Source organism: Amblyomma maculatum, chromosome 5, assembly GCF_055883805.1.
Source record: "Amblyomma maculatum isolate TAMU_Amacu chromosome 5, ASM5588380v1, whole genome shotgun sequence".
NCBI classification, from domain to species: Eukaryota; Metazoa; Arthropoda; class Arachnida; order Ixodida; family Ixodidae; genus Amblyomma; species Amblyomma maculatum.
This window is the reverse complement of record NC_139348.1, coordinates 107,755,655-107,778,153: the sequence shown is the minus strand read 5'-3', so window position 1 is coordinate 107,778,153 and position 22,499 is coordinate 107,755,655. Positions and strand designations below refer to the sequence as shown.

General features: G+C 47.7%; 1 protein-coding gene across 1 annotated transcript in view; it reads left to right on the top strand.

Annotated features, from left to right (window-relative positions):
* Positions 1-22,499, top strand: part of LOC146189166 (uncharacterized) — a 75,180-nt gene that overhangs the window by 6,948 nt on the left and 45,733 nt on the right. Inside the window, exons 5-8 of the mRNA XM_084605196.1 lie at positions 344-390; positions 13,030-13,200; positions 14,908-14,979; positions 16,364-16,461. Of these exons, the coding sequence (XP_084461322.1) occupies positions 344-390; positions 13,030-13,200; positions 14,908-14,979; positions 16,364-16,461 (388 nt within the window). The remainder of the gene's footprint in view (positions 1-343; positions 391-13,029; positions 13,201-14,907; positions 14,980-16,363; positions 16,462-22,499) is intronic.

The following is a 22,499-nucleotide window of genomic DNA, read 5'->3' as shown; positions in this document are numbered from 1 at the left end:
TGAGGGCTTCCTAACTATAAAACAAAAACGGTGCAACTAAAAGTCGCGTAAAGCACCAAAATGCGTCGAACGAAGTCCACCATGTTGTTCAGAGAAGAAGACCACCTTATATGGCAGAGGTCCCTCAACCCCTGCGAGAGGCCAGAGTGACCATGCTCTCATGGTTCGCTCAGAGAACAGAACCGAGTGAATGAGAGGGCACAAAGCAGTCAAAGGAGTTTACCAATACCCGAATCGTATAGGAATATATGAGCGTTACATTCACCTGAACACTTTTATTCGGATGTTAGTGCCATCGGAATTCCAATAGTGTTGCTTTTCATTCGTTTTCATGAATATGCAGATGCTCCGGATGACTGGCCTTCTGACTTCATCAAGCATCACGAGACGGTGCGCTCTTGGTACACCTTTTGTCGAACGGCGGAAAGTGAGTGCTGGCTAATGGGGCCACAGGGTATTGAACTGTTATCTGCTACAGTCTGAGTCCATTAATCTAATTATACAGCTACAGAAGTGCGTATCATAGCCTGAGTCGCTTTGGGGCGTTCAACCCCATCAACTAAACTTCTTTTACAGAAGTGTGTACAATGCAGAAGCAGGTCCCAAAATAGGATAGTCTTGGGGATGTTCTGTTAAAAATGGCGTAAAACATGCTCACTAGTGCAATGGAGAATTTAAGCATATTTACATTTAAGTAACATAATAATATCAAGGAGCATGAGTGCAACTGGAGACAAATGTTAACAAGTCACTGTCCTACATAACCAGAAGTTAAGTTTCGTACTTTTTGACATAAGTGAAGCTTCCAGCAAGCGTAAAATAATGCGTTTTGAACAGATGAAAGCCTGAAAGCGAGGGGACGAGACGACAAGGACGGCGCTGATAAAGAAAGATAAGAAGTTTTGACCAAATGTTTCGATGAACATGATTTGATGGATATGAGCAATGTATACTAATATGACACTACAGTAAACCGTATACGATATGTCTGCCGTAGTTTGCGTTTATTTTAGATCAACTTCGTACGTGCTACAAATCTGATATAATATTGCTTTGGAGCCGAGATGAAATAAAGGCACCTATGGTTTTACTAGGTCATACCTGATTTTACTTCGAATGTAGATAATTGTTGCAAGGGGCTGGGCATGGGCGTGAGGTAATGTTCCTATTTTGGAGGTGTTCCATGCATACAAGATGAGAAAGGATATGCTACTCCGCAGTGATACACGTAAAAAGGGGGCGAACGTGTTGAGACTCAAAAAGAAAATTATATGGGACCTTTTTGTGTGTGTTAACGAGTGTGAAGTAATAATTTGTGGACGCAGTCGGCTATAAAGTGGAAAAAGAAAGCCAGATGCCGCCGCTTTGATCCGAGCCCGCGAACTATGAATTACGAATCCGATGCTCTACCGATGGAGCTACGCTACGGCTGTTCAATATGGTATTTTCTAGACTATTATGAGTGTGTTGACCAGTGCAACCCTTCTCTATAGCGTCGGGGAACGTCTTGTGAAATCGCGAGTGCTACGTGGAACTTGTCACATAGGTCACATTATTGAACACGAAAAAGAAAATCCACATGAGTGGCTGTTGACTATCCTATTATGTATCTCATAACGAAGTCCCTCACTTTCCCTGCATTTGTTCGCTGATTAGCTTAACGAAGGCTTCAAATATGGCGGCCTTCACGTCAGAGGTAGCGTAAAAGGGTTATCACACAAATCTTATTCTTACCCTTACATTCCACGTGACGTACGCAGTTTCACTGGACGTTTAACGTCCACCTCTATGGAGGACATAAATACTTAAGAATGTAGAAGAATGAACAGCCGCCGCAGTAGCTCAGTCAGAAGGCCACCTGACGCGTTATTCGGAGGTTATGGGTACGGATCCCACCGGCGACACTTGATTGCTTTTTTTTTGCTACTTTCTAATTGAATATTTCCCGATTACGTACTGTATACTTAATACTGATGAACCGCGGACCCCCCCCCCCCCCCCCCCCGCCCCCCTGCTCCGAAAAAAAAAAAAAAAGAAGCTTCTCTTCGTATCAGCCGCTGTTGGCTTCCTTCTTATGCATCTCACTTCCCTTTCATTTATTTCGCGTAGTGATAGGCAATAATTAACGTGGTTGTGAATAAAAGTGTAGTGCAATATGAGGCAAGTAAATGCTAGGGCAAGTAGCTTCCCGTGACAGTTAATACAGGAATGTCAGTAGAAAATTTTCATTACTAGCGCGACGTATACGGTTATCTAACTTTAAATGGGAATTCAGTTAAACGCCTAGGAAGAAGGCTACAACGAAGAAAGGATAATTTACATTCTTGTGAAATAAATGTTAGTTATTTCTGAATATTTCAGCAGCCAAAGGCAGATACTTTTTATATCTTTAGTGCAGTCCACATAAATGCCTGTGTTCAATTTTAGCGAGCTTTCCTCACCGAAAAGCCCGCTCATGCCAGGCGCGAAAAACACGTAGTCCATATGGTATATGAAACGAAAGAAATACAGATGCATTCAGAAAGCTTTGTACATAATTTCCGCGTGCTTTTCGCGTAGTCTGCGTGTGGCGGACATATAAGGTGCCGCAAAACATCCGATCTTCCCGCAACTGTAGCGAAATCGTGTCTCGACTGCTCTATAAGTGGAATAGTGAAGGTGTCAATAGTATACGCCTGTGCAGATTCTTTCCAGCACCATCCTTGTCTGCAAAACCGGGCACTTGCTCAAATATTTCGCTTCGAGCGACAGCGCGCTGTCCGAGCGCTCTATCGACAGATATGTGCTTACGACAGTACGTATATTCGGCATAGACTATGCACATGATCTCTGGGAGTCAATGTGCAGACAGTGCCGAAGGGAACAAACGGGGACACTGGTGTTTCATTGAAAGGAACTTTTTATTGGGCTGAATTGCGCTAGCACAAGAATTAAGCAACTCGGCGACGGCGATAACAGCAGACGCGATCGTAGGTCGCTGAACTGCGAATGCCCGGATCTACACCTGGTCATATATTCCTATACGAACTACCGGCCTGCAGACAACTGCCATTGGAAAAATTATTAATTTATTTTATTTGGTGGCTAAAGTGGAGGAAGCGTAATATGCCACTTCAGTTCAGTTCAGTCGTTCAGTCGTGTCCGTCTCTTCGTGACCCTATGGACCGTATCACACCACGCTTTCAGGTCTCTCACTATCTTCCTAACATCACATCACCTCCAGCGCCTTAGGGACAGCCTGAAAACTGCGCCATGAGTCGAGTCCTTAAAGTACGAAAAGAGAGGCCCATAAAACCTTCATATAATATGACGCGTTCCATGTAGACGACTTAAGAGAGATATTGGGAAGTGCGACGCCGACAGGATGGATTGAAAGATGAATTAGCGCCGTTTGAGAAGTATAGTTTAATTAAGAAGCAATGTTTCACAATGACTTTGAAATCGGCTGACATTTTATTTTTTCAAAGTTTTTTGAAATTTTGGAGTCACTTATTTGCGTACATGCTCAAGTGCAGCCTTTGTCGTAACATATTTACGCTGTTTATCATGGCTTTGTAGCGAAGATTCACTGTATGGTTTCTATAATTTCTTGCAGATGTCCACACGGACGTATTGGGGGAACTCGTTCAAACAAAAGGGGAAAGTTTGATTGATTTCGGAATAAAGGCCACGAGGTTCTACCCACTGTTCCCTTTCTACATCGTGATCCCAGTTGAATCCAGCAGTTCCTGCTATGTGAGTGTGTCAGTAAACCATACCAAACTGCGACTCTCTTTTATGTCGTCTACCCTCCTCCGTAGCCCGGGCGGCAACGACAACTTCAGTTTCTATAGTAGCATATTTCTAGTGTTCTATTTCATTAGGAGCTCAAATATTTTTCAGAATAAATCCTCCACAGGTTACCTTGGTTCCCCGGTCTATGCGCATTTGTTTTTTTTTACGTTGCTGCATTTAACTCTTGTCAGCCTGTCCGTGTTGTGGTGTTTTAGCTGTTATTGAATTGGGCTGTACAGCCCAAGGTCACGGCTTAACCACGTCATTCGAAAAAAAAAAGAAAGAAAACGCGGGTTCTTTTCATTTTTGTTTTATACCGCAAAACTGTGGGGTGCACTGTAACAAAGTTTTACGTCAAGCACTGCCTTCGATGCGTACAAGCAAGATATTTCTAAAACTTCTGCTTAATAAAAGTAGCACAGCCGATTTTCCTAACGGGCCAAATGGGAAGTATGTGCGTTGCAACTTCTCGCGTTTCACTTCGCTTTTAGTTCGAGGTTAAAGTTTCAAGGTCAGGAATCCGACAAAGATAGGTGAAATTGGCGATTTGGAACCTCTGTGCTAGACCACTATGGAACGATTTTGAACCGCTCATGGCGTCTTAAAGGCCAATTCGATAGCTGTGATTCGCATCCATTGCTCATTCAAGGAACTTATGATATAGAAATGTTGGGGCACTCAAGCTCCACCTTAGAGACATGACTCCATGGCGTTCCATGGCACTTCGGCGTGTTTCCACATTGAAAAACCGACGTATGGAAGTAGTTTACACTCACAAAACCACTTTGAACAATAAAAAGCGGAGGTGCCGTCCCTCTTGGCAACCACGCATCAGGCTTCGACGAAGTTCCCGTAGCCGCCGCATGGCGGCGCTACAGTATATTTTCCGACCCGATCTTATAAATATGGGGCGGTGCCTTGTAGACCGAACGCGTAAAGACGACGAGATGCAATGCAAGGCGTGAGAGAGTGTCAGCTGAACATGCTTGGTGATCGGAGAAAGCACTGTGCTCTCGTGCAGTGTTGGTGCCCTGTTTGCGCATCCATGGGGCCGAAACCTAGCTACGGTGTAATGGCGTCCATGTTTATTTTATTTCTTCCAAGGTAAAGGGCTTCAGGTTTGTCAGACAATGATATTTTTTTTAGACTGAACCCCTTAGTTTTAGCGCACTGAAACAACATCACGCGCTCTGTGGTCATTGCTTTAACTACTCTTCGTATAATTTGCACTTTCTGATGCACGTTCTGTAGCCGTAAAGATACGTCTTATTGTTTGCACTTCGATCAATATTCTGTAAAAATCGTCAACAGAGCTCTTGAGTCTCATTTTATTTTGTTATACACGTGACGTAAAGGGCAGGCATTCGCATGTTCCTGACTCTGATCCAGAATGAATGCCGGCAGTGGCGGCCGCATTTTTACGGTGGCGAAATACAAACGTATTCCGTCTACTGTGCCATAAATGTGCGCACTATGATCCATTGGGTGGTGGAATCTAACGCGGAAGCCTCTACTGGGGTTTTCCTCCTCGTGTCTATACCAGCGGTATCAACACGTTGAGTTTCGCGCATCCCGTATGACCGTGCTTTCTTATTGCTTTTGCTTTTACTGCCGCTTTCTTTCCCTTTCCCGTGTTAGCGTGACGTTTCAAGTGGCTTTTAGAACACCGGAGACGTACAGAGTTGCTCACTCTTAGTGCGAACACGCGACCTGCTGGTCGTCGCTTTCTTCGAAGTGACATTTCACCCTACTGGGCCGCACATCGAAGCAACGTGATCATGTGGCCCAGAGGGGCGTAGAGGCGGTGTTTCACATAGCATGCCACTTGAAAGCGCGGTCAAGTAGGATGTAATGGCGGTTTAAAAAGAACGACCACCCGCTTGATTGTTCGCACTAAGAGTGGACGACCCAGTACAAGCGTAGCTGTAATCCGCTTCACTGGACGTGCGTTGAGCATACCATGGCCAGGCGGTGCAAACCCGGATACAGTGGCTAGAATAAGGCCACTATATCACGGGTACAAGAAGAGAGTGAGAAGTTTGGGCTTAAACTGAACATTAAAAAGACGAAGATCATGGCGTCTTGCCCTATCAAGTCCTGGAGCATCAATGGACAAGAAGTGGAAGCTGTGACAGATTTTCTGTTCTTGGGCGCCAAGATTACCTCGGAAGGAGACTGCAGCCATGAAATTAGGAGACGCCTGCTTCTGGGAAAGAGAGCAATGGTTAGCCTTGACCGCCTAGTAAAGAGCAGAGACATTAGCCTGCCAACCAAGATCCGTATAACCCGTGCTATGGTCTTTCCAGTTGTGATGTATGGATGCGAGAGTTGGACTGTGGAAAAGGCTGACCGCCGAAGGATTGACGCGTTTGAATTGTGGTGCTGGCGAAGACTCTTAAGAGTTCCTTGGACTGCCAGAAGATCAAATCAGTCGATATTGTCGACCATAAACCCTGACTGCTCATTGGAGGGTCAAATTCTAAAGTTAAAGCTCAGCTACTTTGGTCATCTGATGAGAAGAGAGGAGTCGCTGGAGAAAGATTTGATGTTGGGAAAGGTTGAGGGTCGCCGGAGAAGGGGTAGGCAGCGAACGCGATGGTTAGATGGCATTCTCGAGGCATTGCAGATGAAGCTATGTGATGTTAAGAAGATAGTGAGAGACCGGAAAGCGTGGCGTGACATGGTCCATAGGGTCACGAAGAGTCGGACACGACTGAACGCCTGAACTGAACTGATCACGGGTACGCAGCCGCTGCCCGGTAAACCGGTATACATCTACGCTTGTAGTTTTCCGCTTGGCTGAAACCCTTCCTTATTCCTTCTGAAACGTCACACTAAAACTGGAAAAGGAGAGAAGGCTGCAGTAAAAGCGCAACAACCACTATAACAAAGACGTATCTTTTTCGTTACATGTGCCATCTTCCATCAAAGTTCAGACCCCCCTCCTCTCCTCCCCCCAAGAAGAAACCATTAGTGCTGAGTCAGCGACTGTCTGTGTCCATTTTCTGTCAACTTGTGCCTTGGCGCAATGTAAAAAATAATACTGAGGCGAAACCAATGTAGCCTTGCAGAACATTATCATCAGTGATACCTTTCGAACTAATGACGGAGACGACAGACATCCGGCAATCGTATTCAAGAGAGAACACGAAGCAACACGAGGGGAGATATTAGCAGGGACAACTAATTAGATTATGTTGAAATAGCGATGCCCTACACGTCTGTCTTCGCACAATCGATCATATATTCAGGTCACCTGAATATATAATCGATTGTGAGAAGACAGACGTGTAGGGAATCGCTATTTCAATAGTCAGGTCACCTGACCCCGCCGGGGTGGCGCAGGGGTTATGGCGCTAGACTACTGTTCCCAAGGACGCGGGATCGAATCCCGGCCTCGGCGGCAGCTTTTCGATGGAGGCGAAAAGCAAGGCGTACGTGTGCTGTGCGATGTCAGTGCACGTTAAAGAACCCCAGGTGGTCGAAATTTCCGGAGTCCTCCACGGCGTATCTCATAGCCTAAGTTGCTTTGGGACGTTAAACCCCACGAACCAAACCAAACCAAACCATCAGGTCACCTGGGTGGTGTTAAAGCGTTTCCAAGAAGGCGAATATACAATTCGATAACACTTGTTGCTCGGCTGTAGATGGCGACTATACAGAGCAGAAGACAACACGGCGCGAAGAACGATATATTCTTCAATAAAGCTTGGTACTGGTATGTTACTCATTCTTAAAGTGAAGGTGGCGCGAAATAGGACAACCAAGGAACAGAAGACGACACGACACAAAGAACGTCATGTCGTGTCGTCTTCTGCTCCGTGGCTGGCCTTTTTTTGAACTTTCTTGATTACAAAAGTGTATAAGAAGAAGGTAGACAGGCACAACAAATATCCATTGAAACGTACGGTCGTCATTTCCGGTCAGCTGGCGTCTCTTCTGGTCCTGGTAATTTTATCACCGAGGGCACGTTTCACGATGATGCTGTAGTGTTATCGCATTTTTAATATTTAAAAGGGTTGAATCGCCGCATTTTAAAGCTTTATAAAACATAACGGACTTCCTCTCTATTTAAGCTCGCTCGCGACCAAGTATCGTACGCGACGAAGCCACGCAATACATTCCTGTACTGCAACCAACGCGGTATGTGCGACCACCGCGGTCACATATACACATATACGACGAACGGACGTCTGGCGGGCCTCTGACAGCCGCCGCCTTTGCTATCACTGTGGGGAACCTGGTCACATTTTCCGGTGGTGCCCTTAGAGGGAACTCGAACCGGAGGGTTTTTACGACAACAAACCTAGAAACACGTTCGTTCAACGACCTCATGACATTGGAGACAACCTCGCACAAGAGAGCCTCCCGATGGCACGCCAACAATCCAGGTCTCCATCTCCACGTCGGCCATCACCTTCCACAACAGGTGACTTTCCGCGAGTACCGCCTGGTCGCTCGCCAAGTCCCCGCCGGGAAAATTGAGTAGAGCAACCTCCGGGGGCGGGGCCGCTAAATGTCAGCACAAATTAGTCCCCCCAATGAGAACAGATATGAATTTTGTACCAGAAACGACAGCATTTGGTTCACGAGACCAGCTATCGCTGGACATCCCTGTGTGCATCGATGGCCATTACGTCAGCGCTTTATTGGATACCAGAGCAGACTTTTCGATTTTGAGTGGTAAACTGGCAGCGCATCTTAGGAAGGTTATGACACTATGGTGTAGCACGAAGACACGCACGGCTAGGGGGCCTGTAATTACTCCTATTGGACAGTGCACGGCTAGAATCCAGATCCGTACGTCAACGTTTGTTGTCAGTTACGTCGTTCTCCGGGAATGTTCTCGTGATTTGATTCTCGGTGTGGATTTCCTGTGGGAATATGGCGCCATCATCGATCTCCGACAGCGAACGGTCTCGTTCTCAACGGAGAAAGCGGCTGCCAGCCGACGGCCAACGTACATGCGCCCTAAGAGTTTCAGCCGAATGTGTTTCTGTGCCTCCCCGCTCCAGAGTGTTTGTGAGTGTTGTGTGCGACGGGCTACGTGACGGGCTGATAATTGTTGAAGGCAACCGTTCGCTTTTATTTTCTCATGGCATCTGTGCAGCTCGAAGCTTAATCTCAGCAATGGGCACTCTGAACCTCTCGTCACGAACTTCACTAATGATTCTCGCCACCTCTATCGCTCTACTGCCATCACGTTCGCCGAACTGTTAAACGAGGTTTCCGAATGCTTTGCGTCTGACGTTACTGATACTCCTAGTGTTCTAGATCACATCGATGTTAGCAGTGACCTTTCGTCCTGTCAACAACGCGACCTGCGTGCCTTACTGCTGGAGTAGGCCCCGTACTTTGCCTCATCATCGAAAGTCCGGCAAACTTCTATCGCCAAGTATCGCATCTTAACGTCTGACGATGCCCGAACTATTCGACAGTAGCCGTACCGTATTTCGGCCAAAGAACGTGAGGCAATTTGGACACAAGTCCAGGAAATGCTTAATAATGATGTTATTTAGCCGTCTAAAAGTCCGTAGTCGTCGCCAGTCATGTTCGTTAAGAAAACGGATGGCACGCTGCGTTTTTGCGTTGATTACAGGAAACTGAATGACATCACAAAACATGATGCATATCCATTGCTCCGTATCAATGATTCACTCGACCGACTTCGCAACGCCAAGTTTTTTTCCTCCATCGATTTAAAAAGCAGATAGAATTTGATGAGCGCAATCGGGAAAAGACTGCCTTCACACCCGATGGCTTATATGAGTTTAAATTATTGCCTTTCGGTCTGTGTTCAGCGCCAGCGACGTTCCAGAGAATGATGGACACCATACTCTGGTCTTAAATGGCAAACCTGTTTGGTTTATTTCGACGACGTCATCCAACATCTTAAACGGCTGCGAACGGTATTGGACGCTCTTCGCTCGACCGATTTGACATTCAAACCGGAAAAATGTCGCTTTGGACATCAGCAGCTAAAATTTCTCGTTCATGTGGTTAGCGCTGACGTAGTCCGGCCTGATCTTGACAAAACAGTCGCTGTAGTCAACTTCCCCATCCCTACCACGATGAAAGCAGTCCGACGTTTCTTGGGCCTGCGCGCGTACTATCGCCGTTTCATTGCTGATTTTGCCAAAATTGCAGAACCCTTGACGCGCCTGACACGTGATGACGTCCCGTATGTCTGGTCTTCCGAGCAGCAGGAGGCATTCACCGAGCTGTGCCAACGGCTGCACATCCCTTCCGTTCTTGCACACTTCGATGAGGGCGCCGCCACCGAAATTCACACCGATGCCAGCAACGTTGGTCTGGGTGCTGTTCTGGTCCAGCACCAGCAAGGCGAGGAAAAAGTGAACGCTTATGCCAGCCGCACCCTTTTTCGGGCAGAATCAAGATATTCAACTTCTGAAAAGGAGTGTCTCGCCGTCGTTCGGGCCACAATGAAATTTCGACCTTACCTCTACGGCCGTAAATTTAAAGTTGTGACAGACCATCATGCTTTGTGTTGGCTGGCTAGTCTCCGAGACCCAGCAGGACGTCTTGCACGGTGGAGTCTTCGTTTGCAGGAATTTGATTACTCTATCGTTTATAAATCTGGACATAAACATGAAGATGCTGACACACTGTCTCGGTCACCCGTGGAATTGGCCCATGACAGTACGGACGAAGACGCCCATTTTCTTGGCATTATCAGTTCTTCTGATTTAAAGGCCCAGCAACGGGCTGATCGAGACCTCAAAACTGTGATCAACATCTGGAGGGTTTCAATTCTACGGTACCTCAACTGTTTTCTAAGAACTTGTCATTCTTTGTACGCGCGACGGAATCCTCTACAAGAAAAGCGCCGGCATCAGTGACCGAGCCTACCTTCTAGTCATCCCTGCAGATCTCCGCGATGAAATCCTTCATGCTTGCCATGATGAACCCACCGCTGGACACTTGGGCTTTGCACGCACTCTTACCAGAGTGCTCCAGGCCTACTACTAGCCCAATCTTACCGCCACCGTTCATCGATATGTTAGAGGTTGCCGCGAGTGCCAGCGACTCAAGACACCGCCATTGAAGCCAGCGGGTTTCCTGCAGCCGATTCCCCCACCGCTAGCACCATACGACCAAATTGGTATGGACTTTCTTGGCCCTTTTCCTCTGTCGTCATCTGGCAATAATTGGATTATCGTGGCTACCGATTTTCTGACACGTTACGCGGAAACTATGGCGGTACCACGTGCAACATCCTCCGAAGTGCCACAATTTTTCATGACGCAGATTGTCCTCCGCTATGGCGCCCCTTCATACGTCATCACTGATCGTGGCAAGGCATTTACAGCGCGTCTTCTTGAAGAAGTTTTCAAACTAAGCCAGACACATCACCGAAAGACTACTGCCTACCATCCTCAGTCTAATTGCCTTACCAAGCGACTAAACAAAACAATAGCGGACATGCTCGCCATGTACGTAGACGCGCGGCATAAAACATGGGACGAGATATTGCCTTATGTCGCATTTGCATAAAACACGGCCGACCAAAAAACAACTCGATTCACTCTGTTTCGCCTATAGTATATGGACGCGATGTACAGACCATGCTGGACGCTATGCTTTCATGTGCGACTGACGACCAGCTGCTTACCGCTGACGCAGAAGAATTCGCCAACTACGCTGAAGAAGCTCGCCAACTCGCCCGTCATCACATTACAAAACAGCAAGCAACAGATGCACGCCGATATAACGACCGTCATCGCAACGTCGTGTTCCAGCCTGGTGACAAAGTCTGGGTGTGGACACCTGTTCAGCGCCCAGGCCTATCAGGAAAACTTCTCAGTCGTTACTTTGGACCCTACAGAGTGCTGCGTCGCCTATCAGATGTTACTTACGAGGTTATTCCAGACGGAACTGTACTGAGTTCTAGTCGTCAGTGCTCGTCTGACGTAGTGCATGTGCTTCGCATGAAGCTGTATTTCACCCGCTGAAAGTCGTAATCACCATCCGGGTCAGTGCTTTCTGTGAGCTTGGGCTTTTTTTTCTCGAGGGGGAAATAATGTCACCTGGGGTTTTGAGGTAGCGCTTGAAAGACAAAGAAGTTGCAGACTCTCGTGCGCTTCTTCTGGTTTGGTTTTGGTTTGTGGGGTTTAACGTCCCAAAGCGACTCAGGCTATGAGAGACGCCGTAGTAGAGGACTCCGGAAATTTCGACCACCTGGGGTTCTTTAACGTGCACGGACATCGCACAGCACACGGGCGCCTTGCTTTTCGCCTCCATCGAAAAGCGACCGCCGAGGCCGGGATTCGATCCCGCGTCCCTGAGTACAGTAGTCGAGCGCCATAACCACTGCGCCACCCCGGCGGGGTTCGTGCGCTTCTTCTAACTATAGGACTATATATATAATATACATAACGAGAGGAAAGCTCCATTTCTAGACCGTGAGACCTGGTCTGCTGATCAGTGATGCAAGAGCGCGGCAGCAGTGATCGACGCCATTTGTGAACAAGTTAGGCCATTTTAGCTATACTAACATATGTTACTATCTCTGGTGGACGTACTGTAAAATTGTTCAAACTCATAGTAGGTGCCTGCAGTAGCTAATTATCGGTTGAATTGTTTCAGTGTGGTGATTACTGCAATGGAAGATTTAAATTCATTAACATGCCTTTGCAATATCAATTTTTGAAGCGAAGAAAAGCTTATTCGTGTAGATATATTGCACTCCTGAAGAAGGTCTTCCAGGACATCTGACAAAAACATGCGACTACGATCAGTGAGCTATTCCTGGAGCGCACCGTGACCCAGGATAATGTTCTCAAGTGAAACATCGTTGTTTTTCCTGCTTTTAATGTCTCCCGTGTTTAAAAATGCCGGTACAAGAAAATGCTACCGTAATTATTATTACCAATGCACGTACATGCGCCATTTTGGTAATGCATCACAGCCGCTGGTTAATGCACACCGCCAAGGCTAAAGAAATTCGCTGTGCTAGTGACTTTAGGTAATTTAGGTAATAGAGAGATTTAGCTTACCGTGATTCGAGATCCGCCACCGTGACCCTCTACCGCGCTTGGGCGGGGCGCACAAGCTGATTGGTCCCGACGCGGCAGGTCTATGTGCCGACATCAAGTATGTGGCGCCATTATCGGCGTCAAAGGGATCTGCGCACGCGCAGTGGAACGCGCGGTGACGGATCACGGTAGCGGATCGCGGATCACGGTAAGCTAAATCTCTCTAATATGACAAAACAACGTTATTTCCTCTGCCCAGGTGTATCCGTCGGAGAGGTTCTTGCCTACGCAAATGTACAGCGACGACGAGAGGGTGAAAGAGTTCACAATTGCCTTCATGGAGTACCTGCAGGAGACGGGTTACGACGACATAGCCGAGGCCAAGACCTACGTCGACCTGTTCTTCTCCATAGAAAAACAACTGGCCGAGGTATTCACCCTCTTGGGACAAATTTTGCGAATTTGGGAAAGGTGTGGAGTTTGAGGACCTAGAGGGCAACTTTCTCACTTTTTGATAATCCAGCAATATTCAACTATTGACATTAGGTAATGCATGTAGGGTGATTGTTTTCTCTTCTTTTTTTTTTTTTGCGCTAGCTTTAAAATTGACAATGGAATGAATAATTAAATTCTAAGCTTCCCCTAACAGCACTAAAGCGCTGCGGAGAAGGTTCGTAATGACGTCACGGACGGTCATATTTCTTATTTCCCTCGTTTTCGCCTTGCGGTGCGCTATCGAAGGATGCTAAATAACGCTTGTATGACTTAACTTTCAGTAGCGTTAGTTTTACGTCTTCAGATCAAGCGTTTTTGTGCGAGTAGTGTACCGATACCTTCCATGACGTGAGCATGCACATCCTACCCCGCGCTTTGCGATGCAGAGAAGCCTGTCTGTCGTTGCGGATTTAATCCCTGATTGCGAGTTTGTCTCGGATGTTAGCGCCAAAAATATTTCGTGCGTAAACCATACGCTTTAAACATTCGGCTCGTCGAAACCCTAAACCGGTATGTTTCCCTTTAAATAGTCGCTCCTAGCCCTCTTCGTTGACGCGTTCTGCCCGGCTTGCTAAAAAAAAACACACACACAAAAGAACCAGTTCGGCAGTGATTGGCACAAGTTTAAATACATCTGCCTAATTTAGCTACGAACATGAGGTGGATTGGAAAGAAAAGCGACTTAAGCAACCTTGTAATTTTTAAGGGCCAAATATATATCAACGATTAGGAAGGTTCGGTTACGATAAATAAAACGTTCCTGCAAGGTCTAGCTGGAGTCTATAGCTTTCTAAAAATAACATGTTACTCCAGGCTCAGCGATGACGACCAAGAGACGACGCTAGTTGCTGATAAAGCTATAGGCATGTGTTTCTAGTCGAGTTATTATTATACCGCGAAAGCGCCTTCGAATGAAATATAAAGCTTTTTTTGACAGCCACCGATCTAACTTAGAAAACCACTACGCCCGTTCAGAATAAGCATGCGTGATATATGTTCCATTCTCAAACGAAAAGAAGACGCGCAAGAACGAGTCCATTAACTAGTAGTGTTATATATTGTAAACGGAAACCCTATCTATGAATGCTTACAGCAGAGATGTACGATTATTGGGTTTTGGTCTACACGCAGCACTGCATGATGTCCTTAATTCAGTTCTTCTTTGTCTCATTTGCAAAAATTTGGCCGTATGAAGGTCCCCATTAAATTTTTTCTTATACTACAGTTAATCGCATTCTCTGAGGCTTATATTTGAGAATATTATATTATTTCCGTTTTCACTTGTATTAGGTTTGATTGACGTTGTTATTGTCAATTTTGTTCTCGGATGTCAAGTTCGCCAAATATTAATTTATTAGGTATATGTATTAGGTATATGGTATAGATGGCTATTTTGCAATGTTTGCTGGTCAGATTTATACCCGGCTATCATTGGGTTTTGTGCGTTCTGTTTTTGTGGAACTCGTTACCCTGTCTGGAGCCATTGTAATCAACTGGCAAAAAGGTGTCTCTTGCTAGCGATGGAAGTATACGTAGCCGATAGTTAAAATAGAAATACCTAACGACGACGGCAATATCAAGGAAACGTAAATTTGATTTCATTAATGTAGCAGCTGCTTTAAATGTGCGTGCGCTGACGCAGATCGGAGGCCACCCAAAACGGAGATTATACCAGCCCTTGGAACGAAACGACGTTGCAAAATTCCTTGGCAAGGTACGAACCCTTGCGTTCAGCTTACAAGTGGCGCATGAGCAAGTTTGAAGTGCGTTATACTTAACCTTGCTACCTTGCTAAGCTGCGCTGAGGGTTGCTGACGTTTATGTCGGATATGCCTGTGCTCAAAACACGGAGACCGATAGCCTCCTCTGGATTGTCAGATCAGGGGCGTCACTAGAAGGGGGGGGGGGGGGGGGGGGGGTTGCGGACCAGCGCTCAGAGGCTCCGCCGATGGGAAAGTGATCCGTTTCGCCATTAGACAAATTTTTTTTTTTTTTTTTTGAGGCGGAGTCACACTTCTGAAACAGTTAGTCAACCCTGCCCGTAAACAGCTTGCTCGCGTAGTGTTGGCAACCCTCTCACACCGCCCCAAAACGAACTATTCAGAAACATGTCCTTATCTCCCGCCAACAGCGCTCGCGAACTTGTTCTTCGACAGTTGGGCAACACCATGTCACGCCGCAGGAACTTTCTACTCGTTACGACGCCGATGTTGGGAGCCGCCCACGTCGCTATAATTTCGCCCAAATTCATGAGCTATACGCGGGGCTGTGAAAAACTGAATAGCTTGCTTTAGCGACAAAGGAGGGCATGTAAATGCTTTCGCAGATTACAGTTTGGATCGCATTGACGCATCGCTTCGGGCATCGTATTGAGCGCTGCTTTCTATGCCGGCCGCTTGTACGACGACCAGCATGGAGGACTGGGGACGTATTGGACAGAAGTGAGAGTTTACGAAGTTTGAAAGCCGATACGTGATGTGGAAAGATGGAGACGGGAATGAGGGGATGCCCGCCTAAGTCAGTAACCAGTGACTCTGACGGGTAAAAACTGGCTAACTTGGAGGCATGATGAAGATTGATGAGAGAGCGGAGAGGAAGAAAGAGACCCTTGGCGAAGAGCTTAGTGGCAAAGGGATGTTTAAAGGAGGTTTAGAGGAGCCTTGTAGAGGTCTGCCAGGGTGGTCTCGGAGGTGTTTAGTTAGTGGGAACGAAGGGAACTTAGGGTTGAGGGCGTGCACATGAGCAACGCGGCAAGCATGAGCCTCGTGAAGGCCCGAGCGCCGAGTGACCACACACCGCACTAGGTGAATTACCGAGTCGAAGGTGGCAATGGCGAGGTAGACGGCTTTGCACATTCTCGACCCTCATGCAAAGGGAAGCCAAGCACTGTTCATTTGGTGACAGCAGGAATGGCAATATCAGAGATACTGAGGGAGATTAGAGGCTAAGAGTGCGCTGATTATCGCATAATTGGGAAGTGCTGACGTTGCACATTTGAGATAGTTTTGAACCTGGAGCGTCTGCTCAAAGATAACGTATCCGACAATCAGAATGTCGGAACGTGTGTAAATGTCTGTTACTTCCTGTTTTCAACGCAGGCAGAAGTGATTTCGCTTCATTATTGTCAAGGGAAGAAGTACATCTGGAGCGACAAGAGTTACTTCGAGTCGCTCGCTGCTATCTTAGCCGGGCTGACGTAAGTAGAATACCTCTGAACTGAACAACGTATGCAAAACGTCTTGCGTTCGCTAAAGATTGTTTCTTCTTATATTTCAGGACCACACTTTGGCACGAATTGTTAGCCGTTTGACCTCGTTTGGGATTTGATGGTCTAGCATAAATGCGCGTGATTTAAATAAACACAGGTTCAGTTTAATGCGAATGGGCGCACGAATTTGTAGAGGAAATCGCTAATGGCACACCGACTTTCGAGGTGTGAGCCGTCGAAGAGAACGTAATTTTCGCGTATATCACGCCTGATATACGGACAGACGTATTGTGGCATTTCTTCTTTATAGAACAGAAAGTCAATACCGCATTCACTGCTACTTATCCGAAAAATTAACTTCGCTTCCACTTACAGTATCGCCTTTCCTGTTGCCATGTCCTTGTCTTTTGCAAGATGGCGTGAATGATCCCGTTGTTGCGACTGTAGAAAGAAGGAAAAGAAAATTCACGGGCCTGCTACTGGCTCTGTAGCTGAGCTACATTCACTGTCTGATTGATTTATAGGAAGGGAAAGGTGCGGTAACTAGCTGTCTCACTTGTTTTCTGTGGACACCTCAACCGCACCATAAGGGAAGGGAAGAAGGTGGGATGAAAGTGGAAAGAGAGAATCGTGCAGACAGAGGAGAAAACAGAGAAGAAAGAAAGAAAAAAAGAAAGAAAGACATGCGTCGCATCAGCCATTGTCCGGCACTGAAGCAGAGGCGGGTGCAATGACGGCCTACAACAGATACAACCGCCGGTGGCAGGCTAGCCCCCGCCTTAAACAGCGGGGATCTGCCAGTGCCAGCTCCGTAGGGCCAGGTGCAGCCACCCCAATACTTGCCTACCGAACCCCTCACCAAAGTCCCCCCCCATAACATAAAAAATTGGCCGTGACTTAGCTCAGCTAGGCCAGGATACACGCAGCGAAAGCATGTGGGCCTGGCGCTGGGCTGCCTACTCCTCTCCGATCAAATCTAATCCCATTCACATTAGTGTAATTCAATCCAATCCAGTCTAATCTAATCAAATTCAAACTAATCCAGTCTAATCACGTACAGTTCATTTCAGTCAAATACAATCCAACCAATCCTGTCCGATTCAATCCGAACCTGTCCAATCGAGTCCACTCGAATCCAGTCTAATCTATTCTAGATCAATCCAATCCTCTCCAGTGCTGACATAGAGTATGAATGCTGAGTACACGCTCGCCCGAAATGCGCCGCTGACTAGCCTATCATCTTCACTACTGTCATCCTCACTCTAGAGAAGGAGAATTAAGATGCGCTACTCACGATCCCGGGCGTTAGTCTGGTTGTCTAGCTATTTTGCTGCATTAAAGACGAGACATCTTTTGGTTGCTTCTTGATTGATAGATGGAGCAGCGAGCGCGCGGCATCTGCGGCGTCCGCCAGCTGCTACGGTTGCAATGGTTATGTGCCTCCCGCCGCGCGAAACTCCTAATGTAGTTTTCGCTACCACCTGGGCTCCTCTTTCTCTCTTTCCACTTTACCTCCTACCTTCCTCCCTTCCCTTACGGCGCGTTTCAGGTGTCCACAGAAACAAGTGTGACAGATACTGCGCCTTTCCCTTCCTGGGAACCAATTATTATTATTATTATATAGTTTTCGCTACAGTAAAGCTGTTTCTCATTGCTAGACATGAATAACCACAACAAGCTCAGCCAAGGAAACGTATCTCTCGCTACGTATATCCTGGCATAGCTGAGCTAAGCCACTGTCAAATTTTTTCAATCCCACATTCCTCCTTTTTCTTACGGCTCGGTTAAGGTGCCCGTGGAGAATTGCGACAGATACTGCGCTTTTTTTTTTCTGAAAACCAATTTGAAACGCCACTGACGCCTGCCGTACAGCGTCTGCTTCTGAGTGCTGTGTGATGCGGTGTTCAAGGAATCGCCAAATGAGAGACACCGCACGGACGCCTGGCATGCGCAGTACGAAACCGCCCCAGTTGCGACTACTGGCTACTAGCCAAGATTGAGAGATTTATTTATTTATAGGAAGGGAAAGGCGCGGTAACTGTCTCACTTGTTTTCTGTGGACACCTCAACCGCGCCGTAAGCGAAGAGAGGAAGGTGGGAGTGAAAGGGGAAAGAGAGAAATAAGAGCCGTAGTGGAGGGGCTACGGAGTAATTTCGACCACCTGGGGATCTTTAACGTGCGCTGACATCGCACAGCACACGGACGCCTCTTCGTTTCGCCTCCATCGAAACGCAGCCGCCGAGGTCGGGTTTGAACCCGGGTACTCCGGCACAGTAGCCGGGCGTCTTACCACTGCACCACCCCGGCGGGGCACTGGCTACTAGCTACTTGGCTAATGGCTAAAGTTTGTGAGGAGGTGGTGAAGAGGTGGCAGTTCCTGGCCCTACGGGGCTGGGACGGCAGGTCAACGCCGTTTGCAGCGGGGGCTAGTCAGCCACCGAATTTTATCTGTTCTAGGCCGCCTTTGCAACCGCCACTGCTTCGGTGGTGGACGACGGCTGTTGTTGCGGCGCGCGTATTTCTCTCCCTATTCTTTCTCATTTCTTCTCTACTATTGCGAAAGCAATACTGCTAGCACTTTTCGGCCGTCGGTGGAGGTCGTTCCTTCGCTCCGGCTACCATGTGACAGCATTACGTCACGACCAGAGGAGAGCAGGGGCCCCAACTCGTCTCTTCGGCCGTAGTCGTTCCTTCGCTCGGCACGGCGGCTGCCACTTGACGGCCTCCTCGGCCCGCCGCGTGAGGGCGCTCGCTAGGAGAGGATAAACGGGGCGCTGCAGGCGCGCTCCGCTTAGTCATGTCTACAGTGAACTAGATTGGGCCAGCGCCCCGTTAGGGTCCCTAGAAATACTGCTAGTCTGTCGTCCGCCGGCCGCGGCGGGGGCTGCCGCTGAATGATCGCCGCGGTGGTGCTGCGGTGAACCGGAGTGCGCCACTGCTGACGGAGCAGACGACGCGCGCGCCCGTGCGCTTCGAAATGCATTCGCTGCATGCTCATTGTCAGGTGCCTTGTACATGCGATGCCGCTCTTTAGTCTTTGATTTCAGTTTAGTCGTAATATTTAATTCGCAGCCGAGTTGTTGGCATAACCGCGGTTGCGACTTTTTTTTTCGTGAGCGAAGTTTTGCGCGCATGCCCCTGAGCCGATGTAGAAACGAAGCTGCTTTTTATACCCTATTATCCTGCTGAAGCTACCGCCGTGCCGTATTGTAATGAAGACTTCTGAGGACTTTTTGCAAACAATTGCGCTTGCATGGAGAACTATACTAGACGCATATTCTAGGCTCCAAGGACCATGTGTGCGAGCAACAGAGTGCTGTCGCCGGCGTTTTCATTCACGCTATAGTTTCATCTTAACTTCTTCGGACGTTTAGCTAAGTTATAATACGTATGTAGAACTAGAAACTTTCGGATGCATGCACAATTAAAGCACGCAAGATGGGAACCCGAGCCCTTCAAATCGCACCGCGCTTCAGGCAAACTGCTGATAGGCATTCTTTGGTACTTAGGAAGCCTAGTAGCCACTCATCAGAATATGCCATCACTTTTGTTGACTTCCGTTTTGCAACCTCTAAAACATATTTTAACAGCCAGCTGTTAGTTGAGAGGAAGGGCACTAACACTTCTTTCAAACTCTGTCCTTGAAGGTGTTCATTTTCATTTTTCATTTCACCGAGAGCTTTTACCAGCTTTGCCACCTTGTCCTTCGTACGACAAACTGCTCGAGACATAGAAGTCTGTTTCTTAATTTTTTCTGCTTCTTGACAGGGTGTTCTGAGTTAACTTTCGCAACTATTTGCAGGCTATATGCATGTTTCATCAGAAATAATGGTACAGTTCGTCGCAAATTAAGCAACGCCCATTGTAGGTGGGAAAGGTCTTGGTAATAGGCTTCAATCCGCTGCCAGGACACAAGCTGAGTTTCGCAATGTCCTGAATAAGATTAATTACCTCTTCTGTCGACTTTACAGCTATCTCCTTGACTTTGTTCCCTCGAATGCACACAGCAGCATTCATGGCAGCTTCACCACTGCGATGGAACAGAACTCGCCGATGGTAATTGCCTCCGGAGATTCGTCCTCGCTTGAGTGGCACTATGCGAATGTTCATTGTTCAACATGAGAAAGATCGACATTTGTCCCCAGTGGCGGTGGCATGCAGCTTTCTGCATTCCTGGAGCAGGCTCACGTCACACGATCCACCACCGCTGTATTCTTCAACTGGCTCCACTGATGCTTCAGGATCAGTGCACTTTTTTTCTTTCTCTGCAGGTCTTCCTGCTGCCTGTTTTTGCTCGTACAAGTTGCGCTCCTTTCTCTTGAGAGGCAGGGGTTTCAAGAAGTATTTTGGAGTGTCAGGAAACAGCGTTGAGATGGCATCCTTCGTGAGTTGCGTAACATCCTGTGGAATCTCAATTACCTTTACCTGTCCTAAAACTTCGCTCAATAAAGCAGGGTTTGAAGTGTCGCTCACAAACGTCGACACTAGCTTATTCGTGTTACGGTAATGTGAGGGCAACCCCGATCCGGATCATCCGATATTTATATATACCGATATTTATATCAACGTCCAGGATTTCCTGTCTGCAACTCACAAAATAATGAGGAAGATATTCACCACTTGTGGGTTTGCCCGCCACTGAAGCCGACAATATCGGCACCTGACGGCAGTGGGCCTTTCACCGAGAAACCCATCTTCGTACATTGCTTGCACGCAAGGGCCTTATCATCGTTCTCTCTTGAATTTTATTAGAACACAGCCAGTCTATTTTCTTTCATTTATTACGCCTTTTAATTTTCGTTTTGCATATTCCTTTATGCCCTAGCCGAGACAATAAACAATGTTATTGCCTTTGCAGCCGCGCTTGATGTTGCGCTCCCACTCTTGCCTCTTCCCTGCGTCTTTCGGTGTCCTGAAGAGAGAACATTTCACCTTGCACGATCGCTACCCGGTCTTGCACCCGGGCAAGAAACACGTACTATCACGCTTACCCCGTTTTCATGGACATGACGCGATCACATATCCATAAAAAAGGCACACTTGCACACATGCTAGCTAATTTGCGCGCATTCCGGCTCGCGAGCGAAAAAAGTGCACGTGGTGCACGAGCCTTGTCACGGCACCAAGGGATCAGCGCGGCGCAGATTCGCAGTACGGCACAACCGCCACAGCACCACGTACACAACGCGACCACGCTCCGAATGCGTACAGCGCCCCCTGCGCTTTCATCCGGGAAGCGGCCAATCGGTTCCATAGGGAACCCCGCTCGGACGGCAGACTAGCAAATACTTCTAGGGACTCTAGCCCCGTTTATCCTCTCCTAGCGAGCGCCCTCACGCGGCGGGCCTAGTCTAGGTGGTTCTGGTTGGGGCCCCTGCTCTCCTCTGGTCGTAACGTCACGCTGTCACGTGGTAGTGTGCCACGTGACAGCGTGATGTCACGAAGCGAAGGAACGACCTCCACCGACGGCCGAAAAATGCTTTCGCAATAATAGAGAAGAAATGAGAAAGAATAGGGAGAGAAATACGCGCGCCGCAACAGCAGCTGTCGTCCACCACCGAAACAGTGGCGGTTGCAAAGGCGGCCTACAACAGATAAAATTCGGTGGCTGGCTAGCCCCCGCTGCAAGCGGCGTTGACCTGCCGTCCCAGCCCCGTAGGGCGACTGTCTGAGGAGTTGTACAAGGCGTCGCTGAAGCGACGTGCTGCGCGCAAACGCTGGCGCCGTGCCGAGGAGACAGATGAAGGCAAGAGCGGTTGGCTAAGCAACGCGCCTATGCCGCAGAATGGCGAGCCCTGCGGCGTTCTACAAGTTTAGTGAGCGAGCCAGTGTTCAGACCAAGAGTCACCACTTTACGGACCACCAAAGCGTGTTCACTGGAATAAACAAATAGTAGAAACCACGTTGTGTCCAGAGTAAATCTTTTAGTTGCCATGCCAAACCACCAGCAGAGCCAAGTGCAGCCAGGGAGGTATTGCTTTCGCAATCACTCAGGCTTAACCAGAGCTAAGCCACAGCAAATTTT